At 39.0% G+C, this 27,236-nt stretch overlaps 1 protein-coding gene across 4 annotated transcripts in view; it reads right to left on the bottom strand.

Annotated features, from left to right (window-relative positions):
* The window catches only part of mtcl1 (microtubule crosslinking factor 1), a 97,833-nt gene that overhangs the window by 67,810 nt on the left and 2,787 nt on the right, over positions 1–27,236 (bottom strand). For all 4 annotated transcript variants that reach the window (XR_004502912.2, XM_078173043.1, XM_033650152.2 and 1 more), the window contains exons 2-3: positions 23,958–24,182; positions 22,050–22,208 (exon numbers count right to left, since the gene is read on the bottom strand). Coding sequence is in view for 3 of the 4 variants with exons in the window: in XM_078173043.1 (XP_078029169.1) it covers positions 22,050–22,208; positions 23,958–24,182 (384 nt within the window). In the remaining variant the exon portion in view is untranslated. The remainder of the gene's footprint in view (positions 1–22,049; positions 22,209–23,957; positions 24,183–27,236) is intronic.

The following is a 27,236-nucleotide window of genomic DNA, read 5'->3' as shown; positions in this document are numbered from 1 at the left end:
ACACAATGGGGCAGCGTTATGCCGCTGTTGTTAGGTTCTAATAAAGCTGAGCTAGCGCGATGAAGGGTTGTAGCTGCAGCCCTATCGCAGGATTTCTGTGTAAGAACGATTAGTGGTTATGACTCCTTCAAATGAAGCGATGTCTACCATGTAAATGTGATTTTTCCTTCTCAAAGTGTTTTATTTGAATACTTCTTTTTAGAGATTTGAGGGGGTCAAAGTATCCTTTTTTTCACAAAAAGTAAGAAAAGATTAGATAAAAGTCAGAAAAAACGGTATTCTGATTGGCCTTTTTTTCTATCTTGAGACCCCTCAGTTATATCCTGTGACCCCTGGGAAGGGTCCAAACCTCCACATTGGGAACCACTAATTTAGATGTGCTGACATTTGCACTTCTCTGTATCGTTTACTTGTTTCTTTATTCATGCTTCTTCTGCTAGTGCACTAATTCTTAGTAATGAGTCCTCTGTGTATTATTCAAAAGAAAACCTGCATTCATTAAATACAAATGCTTTTGAACTTCTAATAATTAACGGTAAAGATGTCGCTGCTGGCTCGCAGTCAGACACTATAATGGTTGGTTTCCTTGAGAACAGTAGTAAAGCTCAGGAAATCTTCTCACAGTAATTAATGACCCATCGCCTGGCTGGGCTGCCCATCAGCAGCTGCTATGGTAATGGATGGTTTGAGAGATCTGACCTGGGAGCAGACAGACTGAGACGAGCAGCCTCTTTAACACAGGGAATTGGGAAATTGATTCAGCGTAATGGACACAGTTAAATTTTAAGTATTACAATGACATTAACATATGCTGCTCTTGATATCCTAGAGACCCAGAGACAGGCAGGTATTTTTGGCAGCTCAAAGTGATCCTGTTTTCATGCTTGAAGCAGCAACATTATTGTGTTTGCAATGAACAGAAGGACCAACTGTGGTTTATCATGCAAAAAACTGAATCAAAACTTAATTTGCAGTAATCCACGGAAAGAAGATATCGCAGTAATGCTCTGGTTCTGTTTGAATAACAGATGTTGTTTGTTAAGTGGGATAACAAAAAACCCCGCCACAGACAACCAATTCTACAATATAAAAAGCAATTGTTTTCACCACTTGATAGATTACAATTAACCATTCGCTAAGCCTGTTAAGCTTTCCACTCTCGAACGGCACACATGCAGTTTATAAAGACAACAATAGCAGATTTACCATTGAAGTTCTCAGTCATTATATTTAAACAATTTTATTTCAGATGTAGACAAACGCAGGATTCTCATTTGCAGCCAGCAACCGTAGATTTTGCCAGCTGAAATAACAACTGTCGCTGGCAGATTTTATTAGCTGTAACCAGCAGGCTAATTAAACTCTCTAATTAAATGATCAGCTCAGATGAAGTCTCTGACTGACTTTTAAATACCTTCAAAAGGTTTAAAATAAGACCCTGTAACTGAGACCTTTAATATGCTCCTGACTGCTACATAAATGATAAATTAAAAAATCATTATATTACTGTTTGGCTACTTAGTTTACTTTTTAGTGCTACAAGAGTAAAGGTTTCTTAGAATGAGAGCAAACTAATGTGTTTGTCAAACTTAACCAAATCCAGAGTAACGTTTTCTGGGGAGTAACTTTCCCTAATACAGTAAAGAGCAGGATAGGGCTGCTAACGTTAGCCTGAACTATGATCCACATGGGAAAATAGTACACAATGGATGTACATGTTATGTACTGGACTTTTTCGTTCACATAGCCTGTAACCTGACATACATAGGTACATAGATAGTTAATGATGTGCCCCTTGGAAGTAATTCAGGGTTAATACTGTATGTAATAAGCCAATTAGCAGGACATGCTAATCATTTTAGCTTATGCTGAAACAGATAAACACTGTTTGATTCATTCCTTATACTTGTGATGCTGTTTTTTGGTTTTGAAAAGGCAAAAAAATAAAAATAAAAAATAAATCTCTAGCATGACTATGGGGCTGTTGTCTCAGCCAATCAAGTGTCAGGATCACCACTCCTGCAATTTAACTACAAACCGCTCTAAACAATCCCTATTTGTGCTGTCATTCTTCATTTCTTTACTGTATGCAATATGTTATCCCATGAAATTTGGTCTTTATACTGTGGGATGTCGTCATGACACACTGTGGCTTTAAAGAACAAAGTTACAGACTCGATGCAGCCATGATAAACAGTGAGCTGCTGTGGGCCTGATTTAGCCCTCTCACTGATGTGGAGGGCTGACAAGTGCAGAGCTGGCAACCTCCCCCCGTGGCTCTGTGAGGGAGCCGCTGGTGGAGTCTAACAGGGAGACAGGTCCCCGGCTGCTAGAGGCCAGAAGGGGGAAGTGGTGATTGATACTTCTGTTATAAAAGGGACGTGAGGAGACGCTCAGGCGGGATGAACTGACATCTGTGAATAAGGACATTTTGAACCGATTTCCAGCCCTGAGACAAGAAGTATTACCAAACCAAACAGTGCTTGTCTTTGTTATAAAGTGTTTCTTACATTTCATACAGTGAATTTGTAATACTTCTACTTGTAGCACTAAATATATATTTTCAAAAAGGGCTGTATAAATTGATTTCTATGGGTATTTGAGTGATAAATATCCCAACATTTTGTTTTTATGCTAATTTAAACATTTAAATGTAACTATTTTCAAGGCAAAAAAAGGCTCTCTCTCTCTCTCAGAATTCTGTTATATACAGGATGGAAAAGCATCTAAATCAACATTTAGACAACCACATCAAACAAAACCAATATATCTAAGGTGGGATTTGGAGGCTGAAGCACATTTAATAGACACCCTTGGAGCTATTTGTATAAAATCATTCCAAAAGCTTCAACATCTTGGGGGTGAAAAACATTGCCTGTCTTAAATGTTTTGGGAAATACACTAATGTGTTTGTTCTTGCCAAGAGTCAGATTAAAAGATGGTTACTGCCTTTATGTCTATGTAGAGATATAGACACTGAGCCAGAAGGCAATTAGCCTAGCTTAGCATTAACATTGAAAGCACATCTCTAATCTCACTAATTGACACAGGGTGCCTTGTTTGTTTAATCTGTACATAAATAATAATGGTAAAACAACTATTTGCTGGAACTATTTTTTGGTGGACAGACTTTTAATTTTTTTTTTTAAATTTTGCAACCAGAAAGTCTGGTTAGCTGTTTCTGCCTGTTTCCAGTCTTTATGCTAAGCTAAGCCAATCACCTCCTGGCTGTAGATTCATATTTAGTACAAAGACATGGGAATGGTGTTGATCTTATCTAACTCTCAGCAAGAAAGCAAATAAGCATACTGCCAAACACCTAAAAAGGTCAACAGAGCATAATCCAGGGCTGTAGTTAAGAGACCAAATTGATGGAGTCCAAGACCAACTCAAGACCGAGTTCAGAGCAAATGGAGTCTGGTTCAGGACCATAACAGGCAAGTGTCTTTTCGAAGCTAATATAGTGATTAAAGCATTAAGATGGACCAAAATCATCTCTATATATACAGTACAGGCCAAAAGTTTGGACACACCTTCTCATTCAATGCGTTTTCTTTATTTTCATGACTATTTACATTGTAGATTCTCACTGAAGGCATCAAAACTATGAATGAACACATGTGGAGTTATGTACTTAACAAAAAAAGGTGAAATAACTGAAAACATGTTTTATATTCTAGTTTCTTCAAAATAGCCGCCCTTTGCTCTGATTACTGCTTTGCACACTCTTGGCATTCTCTCCATGAGCTTCAAGAGGTAGTCACCTGAAATGGTTTCCACTTCACAGGTGTGCCTTATCAGGGTTAATTAGTGGAATTTCTTGCTTTATCAATGGGATTGGGACCATCAGTTGTGTTGTGCAGAAGTCAGGTTAATACACAGCCGACAGCCCTATTGGACAACTGTTAAAATTCATATTATGGCAAGAACCAATCAGCTAACTAAAGAAAAACCAGTGGCCATCATCACTTTAAGAAATGAAGGTCAGTCTGTCCGGAAAATTGCAAAAACTTTAAATGTGTCCCCAAGTGGAGTCGCAAAAACCATCAAGCGCTACAACGAAACTGGCACACATGAGGACCGACCCAGGAAAGGAAGACCAAGAGTCACCTCTGCTTCTGAGGATAAGTTCATCCGAGTCACCAGCCTCAGAAATCGCAAGTTAACAGCAGCTCAGATCAGAGACCAGATGAATGCCACACAGAGTTCTAGCAGCAGACCCATCTCTAGAACAACTGTTAAGAGGAGACTGCGCCAATCAGGCCTTCATGGTCAAATAGCTGCTAGGAAACCACTGCTAAGGAGAGGCAACAAGCAGAAGAGATTTGTTTGGGCCAAGAAACACAAGGAATGGACATTAGACCAGTGGAAATCTGTGCTTTGGTCTGATGAGTCCAAATTTGAGATCTTTGGTTCCAACCACCGTGTCTTTGTGAGACGCAGAAAAGGTGAACGGATGGATTCCACATGCCTGGTTCCCACTGTGAAGCATGGAGGAGGAGGTGTGATGGTGTGGGGGTGTTTTGCTGGTGACACTGTTGGAGATTTATTCAAAATTGAAGGCACACTGAACCAGCATGGCTACCACAGCATCCTGCAGCGACATGCCATCCCATCCGGTTTGCGTTTAGTTGGACGATCATTTATTTTTCAACAGGACAATGACCCCAAACACACCTCCAGGCTGTGTAAGGGCTATTTGACCAAGAAGGAGAGTGATGGAGTGCTGCGGCAGACCTGGCCTCCACAGTCACCGGACCTGAACCCAATCGAGATGGTTTGGGGTGAGCTGGACCGCAGAGTGAAGGCAAAGGGGCCAACAAGTGCTAAACACCTCTGGGAACTCCTTCAAGACTGTTGGAAAACCATTTCAGGTGACTACCTCTTGAAGCTCATGGAGAGAATGCCAAGAGTGTGCAAAGCAGTAATCAGAGCAAAGGGCGGCTATTTTGAAGAAACTAGAATATAAAACATGTTTTCAGTTATTTCACCTTTTTTTGTTCAGTACATAACTCCACATGTGTTCATTCATAGTTTTGATGCCTTCAGTGAGAATCTACAATGTAAATAGTCATGAAAATAAAGAAAACACATTGAATGAGAAGGTGTGTCCAAACTTTTGGCCTGTACTGTACTACACAAACTCAATAATATCTCACTGGAAATAAATCTAAAATGTCAATAAAAAAAATCATATTTGTGACATCACAATACTGAGAGAAGTTTGGAAAGAATGGAGAACACAGACATCAGTCACTACCAGTCATTCATCCTGTCTTCTGTCCTCCTCCCTCTGCTGCTGAGGTGATTCACTGCCTACAGGTACCACAGGCAGAGTGAAGCAGGGGTGGTTGTGTCATAATAGTTAGACCACAGACATATACATAGACACTACACTGACTGCTTTGGCCCATTGCTGCGATACATGTGTGTAACAATTCACTATTTGCCGAGCTAGTAAATGTGCTTGCGTAAAACACAATGGTCCATGAGAGACTGTGGACAGAGCCGATCAAAATAGCCCATGGAAAGACAATTTTGATGCCAAGAGAAGTGCAAGACTTCAAAACAATGGTCTTGAGACCGCATTCGACTGGACTCAAGAACCACAGCCGTAGGTTATCCAGTTATCAGTCAAAATAACATTAACACTTCTTGCGTCTCACTGTCTGGCCCTCAAATGAGGTAGAAAACTGCCATTCATTTTTCAAGAAGGCTACAAGTTCGAAATGACAATAAAAGCAAAAGTGTAGTTGGCAGCAAAAGACTAAAGGTAAGATAAGGATAACATCAACTCTGAAACCAAGAAATATGAATGAGCAGTCCAATTCCCCCTTTACAGTTATCACATAGCCCTTGGTGCAGCCAGAGACTGTAGTGGGCAGCTCCCAGGTGGGAATGTGCGTAGCTATAAATGAGCTACAGGACGGTGCTTTAAGAGAACGTGCATACTCAGCAGAACGCTTCCCATGGGAGACACAGGTGACAAAAAGAGGCCAATAAATACACCTGAAAGGCATTCAATCCACTGTTTTGTCTGGAGGTCAGCTAATCTAAAAAGCCTGCACTCTCCAAAGAGAGTTCACACCCCCGACTGTAAGTGGAGGCTATAAAAAAAAAAAAATTCAATGTGTCACCAGAGTCGTCCCATTTGTGGAGCAACACTAACAGCTATAAATGACACTGTGGCTCAGACATGCCAGGAGGAGGGAAGAGCTGCCATGTCATCTGCCTGCAAACTCCTCAGCAGGTCCGCAGAGTATTCTGGGACGGCAGACTGGCAGCATGCCAGTGGTGTGTAATGCGCAGAGATAGAGAGTGAGCCATGTGGAGAGGGCGAATGTCGCTCTGCTCTCATCATGATGTACAGCGGAGAGGGATAATATCGAAGAGTTACACTTGACTGGAGCCCTTGGGCAAAATAATGCTGACAAATCACAAGCAGAATATGATATTACGTTACGCATGCTGTTCCTGTCATAAAAAATGTCACCGGTTCAGACGTGTAAAGAACACAGATCATCTCTTTTTTTTAATGCAACCTGCCTTTAACCAGTTTGTGCAGCTGAGGTTAAGAAGAAGACTTCAAGAATAAAGCTGGCGTTTTATGCTTGAATTTATTTCATTTGGCTGGCAATTTGTCCAGTCCGACACAACAATGAATCTCTGTTGCTTTGAACAAATCCCATGAAAAGACCAAAACCAACAATGGATTTATTCTGACAAATTGTCAGTGTTAGAACTTCCACCAAATCTATCACTTGGAAAATAAACATTAGATTAGTATGACAGAATCCAAATGATTTCTGGTAGCTACTAGAATTGTCGGCTTTGGCCTTGATAGACTGTTGCAGGTGTGTTGATCAGGGTTTTACCATGAGCGGCAGCCGCATATTAAAAGATTTCCAGCCGACTGCTTTCTTACTGTTTCATGTCTTGTCACCATCACTTTTTAGATCTTAGCTGTTTTAAAGGAATGTAACATGTTTAACGCATTAGCTTGACTCGGACATTCTCTATCAACTGAAGAGCGTTGCAGAGACACTGATTTTTAACCTGAAACTGCTTTATTCAGTGTTTTAACAGGTTTTGATTACCATGTCTGTTTTGGAGAGGAACAGACCTCTGAAGATAATTCAGCTCCCTGTCAAAACCTTGTGAACAATGAACACTGAAGGAATCCTAACCTAAAAACAAGCTGAGCAAATGTTGGTGGCGGCTCAGGTAGCAGCTTCTTCTGAAATCTGGCCATCGAAGAGCATCAAATTAACACCAATTTCTAACTTGAAACTGATATATTCAATGTTTTTAACCTGTTTAAATAATCTGGGTCTGTTTGGAGGAGGAAAAGATGATTTTAAAAGTAAAATAATCCTTAGCTTGTGGAAAACACTGGTTAACGCAATTAGAAAGCAATCTAACATAAGGACTGTCAGTGACAATAGCATCTTCACTTGCTCATTTCTCTTTACTTGTAAGTTAAAGACGATGATAACAAGACCTTGACGTGTGTAGAGAAATACTCAAGGTTTGAAGCCAAGTTTTCAGGGGCTTTAATGGAAATAGAGACGACTGGTGAGTCTTGCTGAAACGCTGAGAAGTAATGTGTGGAAACATTTTTGGATTTGAGACCAAAGAAATTTTATTTTTGGATAATGTTAAAACTACTGACTTTGTAAAATGCATTCTGAGACACGGATGAGGGTGATGATACAATGTTTTTCTTATTGTCAAGAAATGACATTAAAGGACCAAAACCAACAATGACTTGATCCTATTAAAAGCATTGTCTCTGTATCCAAAATCTGATATAGCATAATAGACCTTCAGACATCTCATACCAAGATCAGAGGTTGGTCAGGGGTCAGCATAACCCATAATGTAAAAATAGAAACTACCTTGATAGAAGCCCAAAGATCAGACAATTGAATTCACTGGAGCAAATCTCATTCCAGTGTAACAGTGGAAAACACAATAAGCCTATTTAGTCTGTGCTATATCTGATTGTTTCGGTAAACAGCCCTCTCAAGATGGCCGTCGGGCTTTAATTAAGCCTTTATCTGCAGCTTATTATCCTTCAGCCCGTGATTAGCATCTAGCTAGAGACTGCAGTCATTTCTAAGATCATCTACTATTCATAATTAGCACGAGCCAAGTTGTTTTTCAAGAGAAGGGAGTCTTCATCCTGTGATCGTTAAGTATGTGTCTATGGTAATAAGGCACAGATAAATAAAACCTCATAACTGCATGATCATAAACTTCTATCAGTCTATCTGGGACTCTGCAGAGGTAGCCTGGATCCTCCCTCTGGGCTCCAGCCATGTTTCTTCTGCTCCCTAATGGGAACCAGACAACAGAGTGTTATTCTCTGCTGCGACAGGAGCTTGGATGGGAGGCGGGTTAGAGGAGGGTGTAGAGGGGGGAAATGAGGGTTAAAGGGGGGGGGGGGGTGAGTGGACGGCAGGCTGTCCAGCTGGCTGATAATGAGGTTGTCCTCACCCCTGCGCCACTTTCCGCCACCCAGTACAGTCCCCTTGTGTGTGTCAAAAGGTTCACAATAGGTTGGTAATAGGAGGGAGGGGCCCTCGCCTCTGCAACACATGCCGTCTTTTGTGACTTGAAAATGGTGGGAGGGGAGCCAATAAAGGATGTGAAATATTGCGTTATTACCAAAGCCCAGCAGTCCACCAAGTCACCACAGAACATTGTAAAAGATAACGAACTATGAGCTCAGGTGGCAGCAGAGGCCCACAGTAATCTGGAGGGTCGTTACCTGGACTTGTTATCGGTCCACATGGAGGTTCATATCAGAGGGTTTGTGTTTGCGGTGTGACAGCCACCAGCTGAAGTAGAGTTTTTAAAGCTATGGAGGTTTTCCTCCCTCGGCTGAGCTGGATCTTCTGCTTTTCTCATGATTCTTGAGAGGAATCACAAGCGTAAAGGAGACTGCAGCCACAGCTGACCCTCTCGCTGCAGAGCTGATTAGTACCATGAAAAAATAAGGACGTGTCTAACATCAAAAGGTGCCTCACAAATCTCTCTTAGTTCAGTGGAAGCAGAGAGAAGTCACCTTTAATCAGGATAAAATGTTTGCCTAGCATAAAATTCCCAAACCTCCCTTTGAACAGATTTTATGTTTGTTTTTCTATCTTTATGCTAATGTAGGATCTTTAGCTAAGTTGGATATACCACCATTTATTTTAGTGGTGTGTGCTAGAGATGTTTTGATAGCATTTTTTTCCCTTACAATACTGATTCTGATGCTTGCGCTTACTAATGGCTGATATCAAGTACTGATCTGATATCATTGCCTTAAAATAAGAATAAAACATAAAAAACAGCTGTATACTTCTAACCCTGTATGGATGGGATAGAATTGTTGTAATTGTGATATAGCATGGCTCAGGTTAAACCCTTTGTAAAACATGAACAGATACAGAGAATGAATGCCATAGAACTTTCTTTTCTAATAAAATTTGACTGTCATTAAAAAATCTCGGTAACAGCTAATAATCCCTTTAAAAACTTGAAGCACAGCAACATCTTAGTGAAAGACAATTAAAATTGCAACAGTAGTGCAACAATAACTTTATGTTCTGCAAATAAATTCTTCTTCACTGCTCTAAAACAGTAGCTGCCAGTGTAGGCACTTCCTGAGGAGGCTACTGTCTTAAAGTAGCAAAAACTACCATTTGATCCGGATTTATTAATGAATTATGCAACATTAGATCGGTGTATAGACTTGCGTAATCACTGATTTGCAATCCAGCATCTTTGGCAATAACAGAGGTTGATACCAGTGTCAGTATCGGAACAACTGTAGTATGCACTTCACTATACCTGCTATTGTTTATTTTTTGTTTTATATTTAAGGTATGATAAAAAATAAAATAGTTTTTATCCTACTTTTGCAGAAGTCTTTGTTCAAAATGTTTTTGTTCTGTCCCCTCTCTCCGTGTCCCCTTCAAAACAGCATAGCATTTTTAAATACTTGACACTTGTCTAGTGTGCCAATGTTCATTAAAACTGGTTTAAAGGGGGAAAAAAAACAATAATTTATAATTTAATAATTTATCTATAACAAAGTGTGACTCTATGTGGGTCACACCTACAGTACTATGGATTAATGTGGATAAAATTATCCACCAAATACCGTTCACTAAACTGTTACTTTAATGGTTTTATTATTCGTCATGGCAGGGATTACTCAAATCCTGTTGGTAGTAGTGGGAATTCTATATTATTGAAAAACTGGTGATGATAACAAAGAAGAATCAGGACACGGCTCACATCTGCAAAACCTAAAACAATAGAGTTTAAATATTAATTTCGGTCTGTTTCACAAGTCAGCATAATGAAAATTACATAAATGCAGCAGCTTTTAAAGTTTTTTTTAAAACATCTTTGCAATTTAGATGAAGTTCTTCTCCTTTGTGTCAAAATCATACACTGAAAATTCCTCTGTGACCCACAAATGATCTTTTCAGTGCGAAACGGGAGGAAGACACTTTTTAAAACTTGTTAAAAAGTACAACACAGACAAGACAGACAGGAAAAGGGGATTAATCTTCAATAGAGAAGCTATTGAGAGCAAGTAAACGAGGTGGAGGAGAGATAAGATTCACTAAGATGTTCCAGCTTTTGATGAAGTCTTGCCTTACAGTGTAACGAGCTGTGTAGGCAGGTCTCTGTCTTTACTGCTGAAGTCATCAGTCAATAATGACTGCATGCAACATGCAACCCCACAGAAATGGGAGTGGCAGCATCTGTCTGCCTCCTCAGTCTTCCACGTCTTTTCATTTTCTATAACGAGCGTGCTTCACTTCAAACGAAAGCATTAGTCTATATGCCTCCGCAATACTTGAATACAAGCTGCTACAGCTACCTCTATAGAGAAAACGCTCAGGGGATTTTACCTATGCTGCTTCCAGGACCAGTATATTGCCCGAAATAGAGCACTTTGAATATGATAAAGGACTCTAAGGGATACTGTAGGCTTGACCAAGCACAGCTCCGCACTGTTTCAGGGAGCTTATGTGCTCGTGGATTGTAAAACAAGTTAAAAGCATGGTGAGTTGTTGTTTAAAATAACCAATCTCACGAGGGAGTTCTGCCTGGTGAAAAGTAGAGCTGGGTAAAGTTTTAAAATTACAACACTAGTGCCAATAACCAGACCTGAGTTTTGGTATTGATACCATAGTGGTACATTATTTTTTAATACCTTAGTTTCAGGTATGTATTTTTTTTTTTTTTTTACATTTAAATCTATACTTACAATATTGACAATATTTATAATACAAAACTGACTTTGCTTATTGTGAAAGGTGTCACTCATAGTGATGTGCCCATAAATAACAATGGTAAATGGACTGCATCTATATAGCAGTTTTCTAGTCATAGCGACCACTTAAAGCACTTTACAACACAGGCACCATTCACCCATTCACACACACATTCATACACTTGTGGCTGAGGCTTCTATACAAGGAGCCACCTGGCCTTCAGATAAACATTCACAAGCACTCACACACTGATGACACAGCCACCGGGAGCAATTTGAGGTTGAGTATCTTCTCCAAGGACACTTCCACATGTAGACTGCAAGGGTCGATTGAACCACTGACTTTCTGATTGTTAGACGACCACTCTACCTCCTGAGCCACAGCCCATGAGGATGGATAAAAAGACAACATTCACAAGTTTTGCAGCTCCTCTGAGCCTTACTGAGCTTTTTAGCACCTTTCAGCTCTTGTTTTGGTTTTATAGCTATCAAATTTAGTGTTTTGGTCCAGTCTCACCACTCATCATTTTCATTTCAACAAAAGAGATCTAAAAACCCACTGTGTTCTACCTGTCCAGCACTAAATGACGAAAAAGGTTGAACATAATCAAGCAAGTTGTAGCTAACGAGCCAGATATTTCCGTCAGGAGTTGGTGGAGTCCAAAACAGAGCGAAAGGAAAGTCAGGAAAGGAGTTATATTAACCCTGTAGCCACAAACGACTCCCAATGAATGTTGCTTCATGATATGTCCTTTGCCCTATCAACTTTATGAGGTGACAATATGTCAGTGGTGTTTTTACAGCTTGTTGCGCTGCCCTCTAGTGGCCAAAAAACGACAACAACAAATTAATGCAGGTTTAACAAAAGGAGCCAAACTCAAAGCTTAAATTTTGCTTAGACAAGACACTGTATAAAGATTTGCCTGTACAATAAACAGTCTGAAATTGATTAAATTTAAGTCCAAATCTATCTAAGAATAGTTGAACATGTAGAAGCATTAAACACCAGCTTTCTGGCTGTATTAGGCATGAGAATGCAGTTGTATTGTGGGTATTCTTAATGTCTTTTTGTGTACACAGTATCTAAACCAAAACCTACAAAGCATTTACAAATGTGAACATGCTTCCTTGTGATTGGCAGCTTTCGGTACAGTTTTTAATACATGGTGCTATAGACACGTATAGTTCAGCACCAAAACTGTACAATTTCTCTTCCATGACAAGGATATGATATTGTTCTGCACTAGACAGCCTGAAGAATCCTCCTTTAGCATTTTGTACTAAACATCTCTGTTGACACAGCCCTGTATCCCCCTGCTGCTGTTGGCCAGAACATGGTGACAACCTCTGTGACTCAGACAGCCTCTGACCCCTGCCACATCAAATGAACTCTTTTAGTCTGTCAAACTATCGTAGACCTCACTGGCTCCACACACTCCTCTATAAACAGGGGTGCACACAGTTTTAGACAGAGAGCCGTGGGCTGACACTGAACAGGTGTGGATTATTTGGAGATGTAACAAGTAGTGCATACTACATTATAGTTTTGATTCATAGGAGTGCTGCTGGTAGGTCAGAGGTGTCCCGACAAGATGAAATACTTGGTCACCAAAACAATCCTTACAAAAAGAGATAAAATGATGCTATTATTCAAGTTTCCAACCTCTCAAAGGCAAATATTCCTTGCTTTACTTTGTCTTACATTATAGTAAATCTATTTTGGGGGGTATTTGAACACTTAAAGTATCAGACAGAACAAATAAAAGATGCTACCCTGAGATCTTGTAATGATGAGTATTTTTCTGACTTTTTAAAGAATAACCACTTATTTGATTAATCTCAGCATTTTTATTTTTATTTACACTGTGGTAATATATTGCAGTATGACACACATATTTGTACATTTTTTCTTATATTCCTAATTCGTATTTATCAGTTTTTCTCTATATATTATATTGTGACATACACAGATTTTTTATACCTCTTATTTTTCTCTTATACATACATATATATATATATATATATATATATATATATATATATATATATATGTATATATATATGTGTGTGTGTGTGTATATAAGAGAAATTGCAACATGACCCAATTTTCGTGCGGGGATCAATGAAGCCAAACTTTTCAGCAGATTATTTGAAAATGAAAATATTTATTAATTCCAGCCCTGCTTACTATATAACCTCACCTCTGTACAGGAAGTGTAAAGCTGCAATTGTTGATTATTTTTGGTCCCTAGAAGCAGAAGAACTCCAGGAAAAGCTGACAGACACACAGTCCTGACATATTATCACCTTATAAGGTAGTTCTGACCAGGGATGTTCCCAACGATTAATGTCCCTGCCATTTAAACAGAGTTTTATACTTAGATTACTCAAATGGTCTTAAAGTAACGAAACAGTTGAAATTGAGCACAATTTAATCTGTAAGGTTAGACATTGTCCGAAGAAGTATTGCCTGCATTGTAAAAGCTGATATTGTTAATCACATTTTTAAACGACCAAATTGTATTTTAAATGCCACTGAAATGTGTGGCTCTTTGCACCATGCATCACACATGCACACATTATAACTCAGATCAGAACAGACATCTTCACTCCTTTGTCGAGGCCAAAAACTGTTTTGTTGAGGATGATATTTCACTCAAGGCTATGGCCCTCAACATACTATTGGGAGCTCTATTTTTTCTGGTGGCCTGTCTGTTCCTTGTGTTTGGAGGAGAGGTGAGAAATACAATGACTCAGTCTGACTTACAGCCTGCCAAGCTGCTGTCAACCTCCCTAAATATAACTGCTAATACCATTTGTTACAGTGGAGCAGAGAAGTATCCAAGAAACCAGCACCGGATGGGCACTGTGTATATTGTGGTGTGTTCAGATCTAGGTTAAGCTGAGCAGGGTACTGCAGGATGATGAGATAATGCTTTTTAGCCATGCTAAATGCTGTCTGACAGTTGGTCGGCCACTTTGGTTCAGCCTGATATATCTAAACAACCTTTGGATAAATTGCCATGAAATTCGGTACAAACAGATAATGAATCCTACTGACTTTGGTGATCCCTGACTTTTCCTCTAGTGCCACCATAAGGTTAACATTTGTGGTTCTGTTTGAAATATCTTGACAGCTGTCAGATGAGCTGCCATGAAGTTCAGATATTATGTTCCCCTACGAATGAATGTAATTAAATCTTAAAAAATTGAATTTGTCAATGACAAAATACCTGCAAAACTGATGATACTCACATCAGCTTCAGCTTTATTTTGTGTCTAATAATAATGAGCTAATGTTAGCATGTTAACACGCTGAACTCAGATGGTAAATATGGTAAGCCTGCTTACTATCTGAATATTAGCATTTTTTAGTGTGCTGATATTAGCATTAACTCAAACACCACTGTGTCTAAGTTAGCATGACTGTAGACTTTTATTTATCTTTATTCTCACTACGTCTGACACCTGTATTTCATCTGGGTGTCTGTTGAAACATCCCATGTTCTGTTAGGGGATGTTTCCATGAGAAATTAGTCTTAATATTAGGGATGTACATTTTAGGTAACTTCAATATTCAAGTACTCGCATTATATTGTTGTAGAGTACTCTAGTTCCTGCAAAAGAAAACAAACAAAAAAAAAACAGCTTCAATTAGTCTAGAAAACCATAAATCTAAAGTTAATATTAGAAAACTTTCAATTACACATACAATTTCAATTACAATTTCAATTACTTTATAATTACAAACTTTCTGTTGCTGCCATTACGTCTGCCCAGTTAGCATGAGCTAACACAACAGCAGCAGCTAACATCTGAGGCCGAGCTGTTTAACGGTTCAAAAAACTCACACCGACACCAAAATTGCTCAACTCTGCCTTTAAACCTGTTAATAACTGTTAGATAACGTTATCTGTGCAATGTTCACAGTTAGCCCTGTGACTTTGTGTGTCTGCGGGCAGCAGTGTGTCATGGTAAACAGAACAACAGCAACAGACAGCCTTACAAAGAAGCTTCACAAAGAAATAAAATTTTACCCATTTTAAATAGGAAAAAATATAAAAGCCATGTTCACATGTGAGAGGTTGGGTGGCAATTATACGTTGAACGAATACTGATGTTCAATCCAAAGTACTCGAGTACTTGTGCTTATCCCTACTTTATTGTTAAATATGTTTCACCTTCCTGCAGTAGATTAAATGCATCACCTAAGAGCAAAGCTGCTGGATTATCTTTACCTTGATTTTTTTGTTATTTTTAACCATAAACATGACCACAAATTGGCATAAAATGGCGGCAATATCTCTGAATTTGCACCAGTCATGGAACCAACGCTGGAAAGAGAAATATTTTTTTAACTCACAGACAAAGTGAATAGAAAAGCAGCTCCAAGATGCTGTTTTCCTGCCATAAACCATGACTTCATCTCAAAATGTGAAGACATTAAAAAACTCAAAATATATTCACTGTGATTGGGCATTTTATCCATTTTAACTACTACTTAAATAAAATGATGTTGATTGGTTATCTACAAAAAGTCAAACAGACATTTAACCAGCTTTGATACTTTAACTGCCACTTTAAATCCAAATAAAATGTGAAACATGAGACCAAGTCACCAGATTTCTGAAGATTGTGTTTAAGATGACTTCAAATGTGTTTCTACAAAACGTCCCTTGATGTGTCTGAGGACATTAAAGACACTTTGATTGCTGCTACAGTGAATGCTTCAGGATGTTTTATGATTATAAAGTGGCAGCTTTGATACTTGTGTAAATTAGAATACTTGCAAAACATGTTCATACGGAGAAGGAATTTCATTTTTCATGGGTTTTAAACTTCAAAGGACAGCACTTCAGAATTATAACACACCACTCCGGGGTTTCATGCAGAATTGATGATTTCCCCATTTGCTTTGTGTCGCTGATAGTTTGCCTGTAGGGAAATGGCGTCATTGCCTCTAAAATGCTTAGCCACACATCGTACAGGTTTAGCCTAATTTGAATGTCATTAAATTTGTGATAAACATACGTATTAATGTAATGAAGTTTAAACCTTTTTCAGGAATCAATTATTAGTAGTTTAATATTTTCACAACACAGGTGTAACCTTCAAACTTTAAATTTGAGTAAAAACATGAAAATCACCTAAACTAAAGTTGTATGGTCGAATCCTGAATAATATTTTATAAGCAAACACTTGTCCAATGTGTAGATGGAGATGTTACAGCACAGCCGCTGTGTGACGATAAGCTTTATATGGATGCGTTTCACTGCAGCAGATTTCGACTTACAGCAGAGTCCCTACGCTACTCCTCTCCTCATGACTGCTCTCCTTCCCATTGGTGGAGTCAGACACAAGATATTAACTAGGTCAATGAGATTCCTTCACACTCTTCCAACAGGGAACCACAGCAGAGGAGAGGAGAGGGGGAGATATGAAGGAGAAGTGAGAAGCAGTGATGAGAAGAAGAGAATGTTCTTCAAAGCCAACGCTTCTTCTTCAGCTGAGCTGTTGTGAGAGAGGGAAGTGCTCTGACATGAAACAAGTCATGTCTGCAGTGACTCCCACTCAGGTATTGTTGACGCGACTTATTGAGAATGCAGGCATTCCCCTCTCGTACCTTTGTTGTAGTGAAACACAGCGACAAAAGATTCTCAGTGACAGCGACTCTCGGAGATACCCTCAATTCCTATTTTTACATTCGTGGAAGAAAATGCTGCCAATACTCTGATTACCACAACAGTGCTAGTTGGTGTTACAGATCTGTACAGGATAGCTATTTTCTACTAGTGGTGCTAGTAGGTAAATTTTATTACCTTCGACAGAGGTGTGGTTTCAAGTTTACTGCCCAGATATTACAACAGTTTCAATCAGTTGATTGTCAGAATATTAATTTTCAAGTAAAAATGTCGAGCCAGTTCCCTGTTTTCAGCTTCCCAAATGGGAGGATTTTGTGTTTTCTTTGTTTAGTGCAGCAACAAACTATTTCTTCCTTTACTGTTCATCTCTTTTTATTATTTTCATGTTATTTAGTCTGCAAAGTTCCCAGGGCCCAAAGTACTGTCTTAAAATTGCTCATTTATTTTGATCAACCCAAAGATGTTCATTTTAAAATGATATATAACTGAAAAAGCAACACATCTCATTTGAAAAGGTGGATCTCAAAAATGTTCAGTATTTTTTCCCTTATTTTTGCTTAAAAATTACTGAAACTGATAAATTCATCAAAATAGCTGCTGATTGCTTTTCTGTCAATCCAGTAATCGAGTTATTGACTAATTATTGACTATTTTATTTTATCTTATGTCTATTTTAATAGCACCGTATCATTGTTGATGAGGGGAAGTGTGGTTGTTGTTTTTTATGAGCCACTGGACAGCTGAATTTCCCTTCGGGGATGAATAAAGTTCTATCTATCTATCTATCTATCTATCTATCTATCTATCTAATTGTTTTTGTTTTGGAATGTCACATTGGGTCGTGTGAAACTGTGATGGACATTTTTCAATATTTTCTGATTTTCTAGCTGCAGCCCTACATTAACCATGCAAATGATGGTTTTGGTTTCTTTATTAAGGTTTTCTTATATCATTTCTGATTTCTGCCTCCACTCTAATACAGTGGAGGTGAATGGAGTTTTGTTTCTAGTACGAATGCAAAGAAAAAAAATTAAGTTAATTTAAATAGTTCAATAATAATGTGAACATCCAGAAAGTCCTTGTTACTAAGTCCTCACATCTTAAAGTTTTCTTTGGAGCAAATTTTGACTGAAGAAATAGTCCCTATGAAAGCTGTCTGCATGGTTCGATAAAGGTACATATTTTTTGCTGTTGGGATCTTGTCCCCTTATGGAAAATTATTTGAGTGCCAGCAAAATGCAGCTGCTTCAAAGAGGAGCATAAACTTACTAGTATAATCAGAGTGTTAACATGGGTTAGCACAATAAAATACACCTCTGCTGCTGGAGAGTTTGGTTTGATTTATTTATTTATTGTGTGCTGTCCTCATGATATCTGATGTCAAGCCAGTGCTTCTGTATGTCAAAAAGCACACAGCACAAAGAATTATCATTTCTCCATAATGAAAGATGAACGTATCCCAGGGGACAGAGAGCACCTAATAAATCACCTGATGCTTGTGTTATGCACGTTGACATTTCATTAGTTCCATTTCATTACACATATCAGTGGGCCTTTCTTCAAATGTCAGAGGAATGAAAAATCTCCACCAATCGCTGTTCGCCTTCATACTGACCACACAGAAGCAGCAGCGGCAGCAATTTGCTCCTCAGGCAAATAGTGTAACAACAGAGGCTCCTGTCAGCCTGCACTCCTAAACTGTTTAATATCAGGTCGGTAAGCTGTGGAGCTGTGGAGCTGTGGTCGTATTGCAGGCCGACCAGCCATCTGATTACCGCCATTCTCTGCCACTCTGCCTCTTTGTCTTTTTCTCTGTGGCCCTCCCCTCCCATCAGAGTGTACTGAAACACGCCAGGCTGTTTTATAACAGGCCTTCTTGTTGGATTAATCCATGCAGGGGTGGCAATCTCTGGGCAAGAGTCACACTGTGTGGCCTCTGATAGCAGAGAACAGGCACAGGGACAGGAGGAGGTGAGCTTTAAAGGCCAGAGACGCCTGAACTATCAGGGGTTAGCTGCCCTTTTAACACTGTGGTGAGAAAGTCTGACAGGAAAAGTAGCCGGCAAAGCTTTTTGTATCCTAGTAAGTGTCTGTTATCACTTAACTTAGGTGGTAAAAGAACAAGACAAGATCATTTAAAGAACAAAATGAAGGAGGACACAGGTGCATGCAGTGCAATTCTAAAAACTACTAAAAATCCAAAGGAGTGTGGAGATTTTCTGCCTCTCACTGCATTACATTACACCTGGATCACAATTCACAAGACCTAATTAAAGCAAGAAGGGAAGAGGCAACCTTACAGGCCAGTTGAACCACATTCTTATCAGTGCTCCTCCCCTCTCCTGTGAGGTTTATCTCTGTGACTGAGCAACTCCAAGAGCAGAGGGCAGATTCTTTGATTCATTCATTTAAATACAACCCAAACTAAATGTTTGTAAACACTCTTATCGTCTCCTGCTATCAGCAATAAAAAGAATAAACGGGCAACCCACTGTGCAGTATGGATTTCACGGGAATTAAAGACAAAATGAGTACATGGTGAATAAACTAAAGGAAAAAAACCCTGGAAAAAGAAACTGTGCATCTCCATGCAACAAAATGAAAATATTGGGGTGCTGCATTATAAACACACGCCGCATGGTGAGGAAGGGTGGGGGGAGACATGGCATCACGTGATGTCGAAGTGCAGATTCAGAGACGGCTTGTGTTTTTCTGGGACAAACCTCAGGGGAACACAAAAAAATCTGCAATCATTTGGAGCAGCCGCTATCTCAGCCTCTCTCCCACTCCCTCGCCTGTTTCTCCGTGTACAACAGAGTCTGTGTCATCCTGTGCTCCTTTGTATCCCAACACTGCTCAGAATTAAGGCTCTGGAGCCGCCGCCAACACCACAACTGCTGTGCAAATTAAAAAAAAACCCTCATGTGGAGCGTCCTCTCATTTCAGTCTTACTGTTCCCCAATCGTTTTCTTCCGAAAGGTTACCAGTATCAAGCGACAACTACAAAAAACTGGCGCCTGCATTTGCCGCATTACCACATCCGGACTAGACATGGATTTTCCGTCTCCATCTGAGCACGTGCAGCTCAGTCGGGAGCTGATAAGTTGCCTTTAAAAACAACAATGTTACAAACACTGATAGTTAAGGTCATAAACTGGCTCAGAATACAGATTTTTAACCAGTGGAAGACCTTTTTCAGTGAAGCATATAGAGTCACTGTGGCACAAGCTGGGAATCAAACCAGCAGCACGCGACACTAAAAAAGAAACAGTGTCTCCCTTTGCCAAAAGAAAAACTCTCCATACTGGCTGGCCTGGTATTAGCCTACTTTCTCTTTGCTGCCAGACGGCATGTTACCTGCTGATGTCAAAATCGATTTAGTCCAAGCAGCTGAACCCTGGCAGCACTGAGAATAGCCTCCGCTCATCTCATTACCTGCAAGAAGCCCTTACTTCAAACACTCTCCACTAAGCAACATGCGAGTAACAGTGATATGAAACATAACTCAAAACAGGATGGGAGCTGTGGTCTCAAAACTCAAAACATATTCATCATATTGGAAATTAGAAAAAGAAAAACCAACTACTAAGGCTCATGGAGGTTGTTAGGTTGCTTATTTAAAATGAAGTCAGGTCCGTTTGTCTGGTTAGTGCTGTTCATTTGAGCTGGTGTGAAAGATATCAGTCGAACCCTGGTGCGGAGCAAACAACAGAACCAAGACCACCTGAAAAAGTGAGTCTGAGTCCACTTGCAAACAGACTCTGATGTGGTTCCTTTGTGGTGTGAGTGCAAATGAACTGCCAGCAAAATTTCATATTAGCAGACGTGATTTTGGCACAGGAAGCTCTCTTATAATTGATCTGTATAAGGTCATGTACACATCCTATTTAAGCAAATCATCTGGTAACCATGGTAACATGTATGTATGTCAGCACTGGTATTTTCCCTAATTAAAAAGATGTTAAAACAGCTCTGCTTGTATCTAACTTTGTAGACTCTGTCAGTTCATTACATCAAATTAAAAGTGTGTGACAGTGGTGCCACAGTAACATGCTCTGATTCATTATTGCACAACTGTCTCTACCTGTTAGTCTTTATAAAGTGCGGTCAATTTGCAGTCTCATAATGCTGATAATTAATTATTTCTCCATGAGCTCTGAAGCTTTTAAGTGTTGCTGCATAAACGTCTGTCAGTCACCAGAATCTGATTTCCCCACGAGTGCTCACTGTCAACAGATGAGTGTTTACACTGAAAAACAAATTAGAGAAAAAGACCTGGTTTTGGCTGGTTGAACATATAAAATATGTGTGAGCTCTTTATTTCTGCAGAGCTAAATGTGAGGAAAGAGTCTTTTGTAGAGAGTTGCTGAACTTCTTTTCAGATAGACGTTTATGGGAACTGATTTCGTTTTTGGCCTCAAGGTAGCTTTGTAAACACACCTCAGCTGTGAGGGGGAGGGGTGGCTGCAGCTTCAGGTGGTATTGAGTAGTACTATGGCTCCATCTTAGAATTCATTAGTACTTGTGAAATACTCAGAAGCGTCCAAGTGTGGACACATCTAACCCAACATTTCCTCTGCAACTATTCTACCAGAATTAAGCTGTAAATAAGGACATGCTCATATTGTTGTAAAGCGTTAACAATGATGTGCATGTAGACTGAGGTTGCTCTGATAGTCGTTGCACAAAGCAGTTGTTTTCAAAGGGCTGTCAAGGAGCGTTTCAATGATTGATGAAATTAATTCACTCCAGTGACCCTGCTGATCAGGCTGGTGATCGCCATTGATCCCCTTGTTTATATGCAGTAGGGACTAGCATCTTACGGTAGGCTGGATATTCATCTTGTGCAAACAGCATAGTCACCAACATCCTCTTTTATAATAACGTCCACTACAGCTGTCATCTTTGCTGCTTTTACTGATTACTACCACAACTCACCCTCACTTCTCTCCAACAGCATCATCATTCACTCACCACCATGCTTTGGATTTTTGTTTCTGCAAACTTAACGGACATTAAGCATCTGCTGAGATAAAAACACAGCTTTGTGTGCATGAAAGCAAATGTTTGCCCATGACCTTCAAACAGCCTTGTATCAACAAGCATCTCCACTATCATCCTCTCACCTCTTTGGTCCTCTCCAGCTCGTTGTGCAGCGCCTGTTTGGAGATCTCCACCTCGATGATCTTCTGTCTGAGCAGCTCGTTCTCGTCCTCAGCTCTGCTGCGCTTGTCCTCCACGCTCTCCAACTCGTTGTGCAAACGCACCGACACATCTTTGGCCACCTGAAATCACAGGGACAGATATGTTGAAGGTAAAACACATGCAATTCAAACATATATTACAAAACTGATTTATAAATATATTCTATAACCTGGGCCATTCACACAATCATATCTTTTAGTATGGGCTCATATATACACACCAACACACATACAAGCACTGCTGGGTTAGACCAATATATCAAGCAGATATCTGTGTTAAAAACAGCCACAATCCTGTCATCCACAGCTAATTTAACTATAGTGCGGTGTTTACATGATTAGCAAGTCACTGTAAACTGATTATCTTTGGGATTTGGACAATTCATAGGGCTAAACAAGCAATTTGAAGATGTAACCTCGGGACTTGTGATATACAATTTTCACTATTTTTTGCATTTAATGGACAAAAGGACAAATCTTTAAAAGGTTATCAGTGACAAAAATAAGTTAGTTGCAGCCCTAAAACAGTTGGAATGAAAAAAATATCTCAGCATTTTTTTATTAATCTAATTTTACAGTTAGATTTATTGCAAATCACTTACTTAACTTAGAGCCATACTGTTTCCTGTAGTTTCCTGTGAGTTACCACTTTCATAAACTTCTAACCCACTTAACACATATAAATTTCATTTATGTATTTCATTAGACTGGGTTCAGCTTTAATCGCTTATGATGCTGTTTTAAAGCTTTACCAGTTTGCATTAAAGGGACATTGTGTAACATTTTCAGTTGTTTATTGGCAAAAATTGATGTCTGCATTCATAAATATGTCATCATTGGTATATTATTACCTCCACCAATAATCTGACTTATTCTCATAAAAGGAGAATTTCGGATTTGTTTGTACATTGTGCGGGTAAGTTGTCTGGGGGGTTCCATTACGTTTCGCCATCTTGAGAATACACCCGCCAACAAGGGACATACAGCCTGAATGAATACTCCATGTAGTATCGGATGACATGGTTTCATCAGTGTTATCATAGCTTTTTGGTACACAGCGGCTACAGTTGTTGCAATACGTGTTTGAAACAGTGAGGCGCTAGAGTGCGCCATCTGTTTGAATACAATATATGATTTCAACATTAGATGGGAGAAATTCCTACACACTGTGGCTTTAATTAAATTCTGGGGGCATACTAAAACTAAATCTAAATCTAAAAACACTGAATTAAAGTAGATGTCTATGGAGGACAGAAGCTGCCAAAGTCGAAAATGAAATAAATAAATAATTCAATAAATAAATTACTATGCAATTAAATGTACTAGAATTAATATTAATAATAAATGCAGGCGTTAATTTATTGGCCTGTATCACTGATCTATACACCCTGAAGTTGATAAATGAATTGGTGAATAGCAAAATGACGCTGAAATGCAGAAAGAAAACAATACAGAAAAAAAATTGGGGAAAAACATTGCAGGAAATGCATAGGTAGAATAATAAATAAATATATATGAATAAATAATATTAAAAATGATAAAAATATGTTTAAAAATAATTTTAAAATAAATAAAAAATAAATGCAAAAATACGGTAAAAGGAGAATTAATACAAAGATAAATAAATAAACAAGCAAATTACAACAGAACCATGCCACATTAAATCAATTAATCCATTCCTATGTTTATTTTTAGTATATTTTTGGTAAATTTAATTTCATATTAATTTATCGAATCATTTATTTATTTAGGATTTTGGCAGCCTTTGTCCTCCCCTCAAACCCTTATACAAAGCCACATACATACAGACACTGAAACGCTTTCACAGACCTTTAAGTCCTGCTCCAGACTACGGAGAAGCTCTCCGTCCACGTGGCCGGTCTGTGCGACCCGCAGGCTCTTCTGCTCGGCCTTTCGCAGGCGGTATTGCAGGATGCGGCAGTTCTTGTTGGAGCGGTCCAGTTCCCTCCGCAGCTCCTGCAGTTGGTAGACCTCCTCCTCCAGGTAGCTGTCTCGCACCTCCTCCATCTCCGCCCGCAGCTCATCCACTTCATCCTAACAGACACACAAATGAATACAGAGCTGAAACCTTAATATCACCTCCACACTACAATAATCAATAATAACGCTGATATCCAACCTTTGTGCCAGTCATTTCTTTTCTCACACCAATGAAAGTTGGCGTTCTGTGCTGCAAATAGTGCTGACTCTCATGTTTATGCTGTTTTTATGTTATCTCTCTGCTTTGCAAACAGCAGCAAGTTCTTTTTAGTTTTGTGTGAGTAAAGTTCAAAGATAATGACTTGGGTTTGTGTTTACAGGAAATATATACTTCTGTTGGTGCACAGGAGGCATACTGTTTAGTGGCTCCAACGTCTTTGTATTTGTGAAGCAGTTTTGGTATAACAAAAGGACTTGGAGGGACAAATTGTCCCCAAGATCAAAAAAAGATTTTTTATTTTTTTTTAACAGCAAAATCTGCGGATTATCTTGAGTAACCGGGTCATGAATTCTGAAAAGAGACATTACTGTTAAGTTTTACAAATGCAATCTTTTTGGCAGTTTGAGCACCACAAGTTGAATGCCATCTAGTTCCATTATTTTGGCGAGAAGAAAGACATCTCTATGGTCGATATGTCCAACACTCTGCAACTTACACCAAACAACTAAATTGAAAAATGGCAAACCAAATGAGAGGATAAATGTGTATTTTTGATTTTAGGGTGAACTGTCCCTTTAAAGGCCCCACATTTTGCTAATCTCAAGGTTCATATTTGTAATTGGGTTTTCTACTGGAACATGTTTACATGCTGTAATGTACAAAAAACATGTTCCTTTTTTCAAACTGTCTGCCTGAATATATCTCCATTCACCCTCTGCCTGAAATGCTCTGTTTTAGCACCTCTCTCTTTTAGCTCTCCTCCACAAAAGCCCAGACTGCTCTGATTAGCCAGTGTTTGCGAGTGTTCCACATGTGCACTCTCAGCAACTCTGCACCGTCACTGCAACTGGGGAATGACTGTAATGGCACTGTAGCTGCAGTTTCCACCTTTATATAGTATAGCTGTGACATCACAACTTCACAGAAGTTGAAGACAGCTCGTTTAAGGATACAGTTCCTGAATACAAACTGTATGCACTCCTTTATGGATTGAGCATTTTTTATGATTTCAAAGTATTGATATAGCACCTATACCTGCTTTATAATGTTAAAAAGACATGCAAATCTGACTTTTTACAATATGGGACCTTAAAGGTCTTAAACACCTTTAGTGGCTTCTTTTGGTTTAGCTCCTCCTGTCCATTTCCATGTATGTCTGTTTGTCTTCATACTATTCAAAAAGTACTGTTGTATATCTTGCTGTTGGAAAAACAGACTGACCAACTGATGTAACGACGGCTTCAAAATGGCTACGGATATGTCAGAAATACTGTATATTTCTTCTTTATTTCAGTTTGCTTTTTTTTTTTTTTTTAGTTATTTTTAGGCTTCATTGAAAGTGACTTGTGTTAATGAATGCAATTCACTTTTGTAGATTATTCTTTCATATTATTACATACGCATCCCGGTAATGTAAGTACTCTTAGTGCTGATGATGTAACATTACTAGTTGGCTCTAAGCATCTTATGTCTTGGAGTGGATGCATTCCCCATGTTCCATCAACATGAAACAACTCGGCCTTGATGGGGAGAAAAAGGGAAAGATTTATCTGTAGTACTACGGTAGTTTGTTCAGTAACCTCGAGGGTATCTGTTTGACTCCATCCTGAGTAGTCAGTTTGCTCAGTAGATTTCCCCTGGGATGGATATCCAAAGGGTTTGACTGGCACCTGATGAAAAGACAATTGTACGCTGAAAGGGGGTTGGGAAGAGTGTGTCAATTAATGAAAACTAAATCTATCCTCATTTGGAAAAGCACAGAGCCCATTGTTATCTGAGGAGGGCCCTGGAGGGAAGGAGCTAATGACCTCGCACAGGGTCGGCCCAATCGATGACCAGGTTAAAAGCAGAGACAGAGCAGCATCCTGGGAACAAGTATATTTAGAAAATGTCATTAATGTTTATGGAGAGAGTTTATACCGACTCATCACTGCTACTTAGTTGTCTCTTTGAGGGTGTTAAGTGAGGATATATTCACTGAGCGACTGCTTGAATTGATTATTTTCTTTATTAATTGATCAATCTTTCTGTGCAGGAAATGTAAGAAAAATGTACGAAAAATCACTAATTATGACTAATCGGTATGCGCAGGCTTTTATAATTAGAAATGAATAGTAAGTTGATCAAACACTTAATATGCTGAGGGAAAATTCAAGCAGCAGCAATTCATTAATTGTTTAAAGATGTACTATGCAGAATTGTGTGTGAACACGTTCGCCAGAGAAAGTGAAAGTAAAAGCCGAACCCAGATTTACTCTCGCTTGGCATTTTGCCTCACTATAACTGAATGTTTTTGTGATGTGTCACTTGGATGTCTGCTGCTTACTGACCGGCACATGGTCACTACCTTTATATAAAGCCCCACCCTCACCTGAGCGCTGTGGGGGAACACATCTATATATTGTTTTTTATGAAAATCCTGAATAATATATCTTTAAGTAAGTAAAAGGGAAAAATGCCAAAAATTAGTTGGTTGCAGCTTCTAAAATGTGATGTTTAGCTACTTTTATTATGGGACATGAAACTAAATATCTTTTGTGTTTAGGACTAATTTTCAGAAAACCAAACATTTCATACACGTCACCTCTGGCCACCAGAAACTTGCAAGGGACAATTTTCTGACAATATACGATCCATTCAATGACTATATTAATCCGAAATTATTCAGGAGATTCATTGGTAATGAACATAAGGACGGTTACTAACGATCATTGTCATTATCAATTATTCATAAGATTATTTCTTGATTCAGCAATTCATTGTTTCAATAAAACACTTACAAAAAGTTGAAAAGGCACCCAGATCTGAGTGTGACGTAATGAAACGTCCATGAATGTCCATGATCCAAATACATACAGTTAACAATCATATTAAATAGGGACAAGCAGCAAATGTTTACATTTGAGAAGCTGTCAGGAAATGTTTCGCCCCCATTTTTTTTTTAACAA

The sequence above is a fragment of the Epinephelus lanceolatus genome, chromosome 12 (genome assembly GCF_041903045.1).
Source record: "Epinephelus lanceolatus isolate andai-2023 chromosome 12, ASM4190304v1, whole genome shotgun sequence".
NCBI lineage: Eukaryota > Metazoa > Chordata > Actinopteri > Perciformes > Serranidae > Epinephelus > Epinephelus lanceolatus.
Note: the sequence above shows the minus strand (reverse complement) of the source record. Positions and strands in the feature narration are given on the sequence as shown.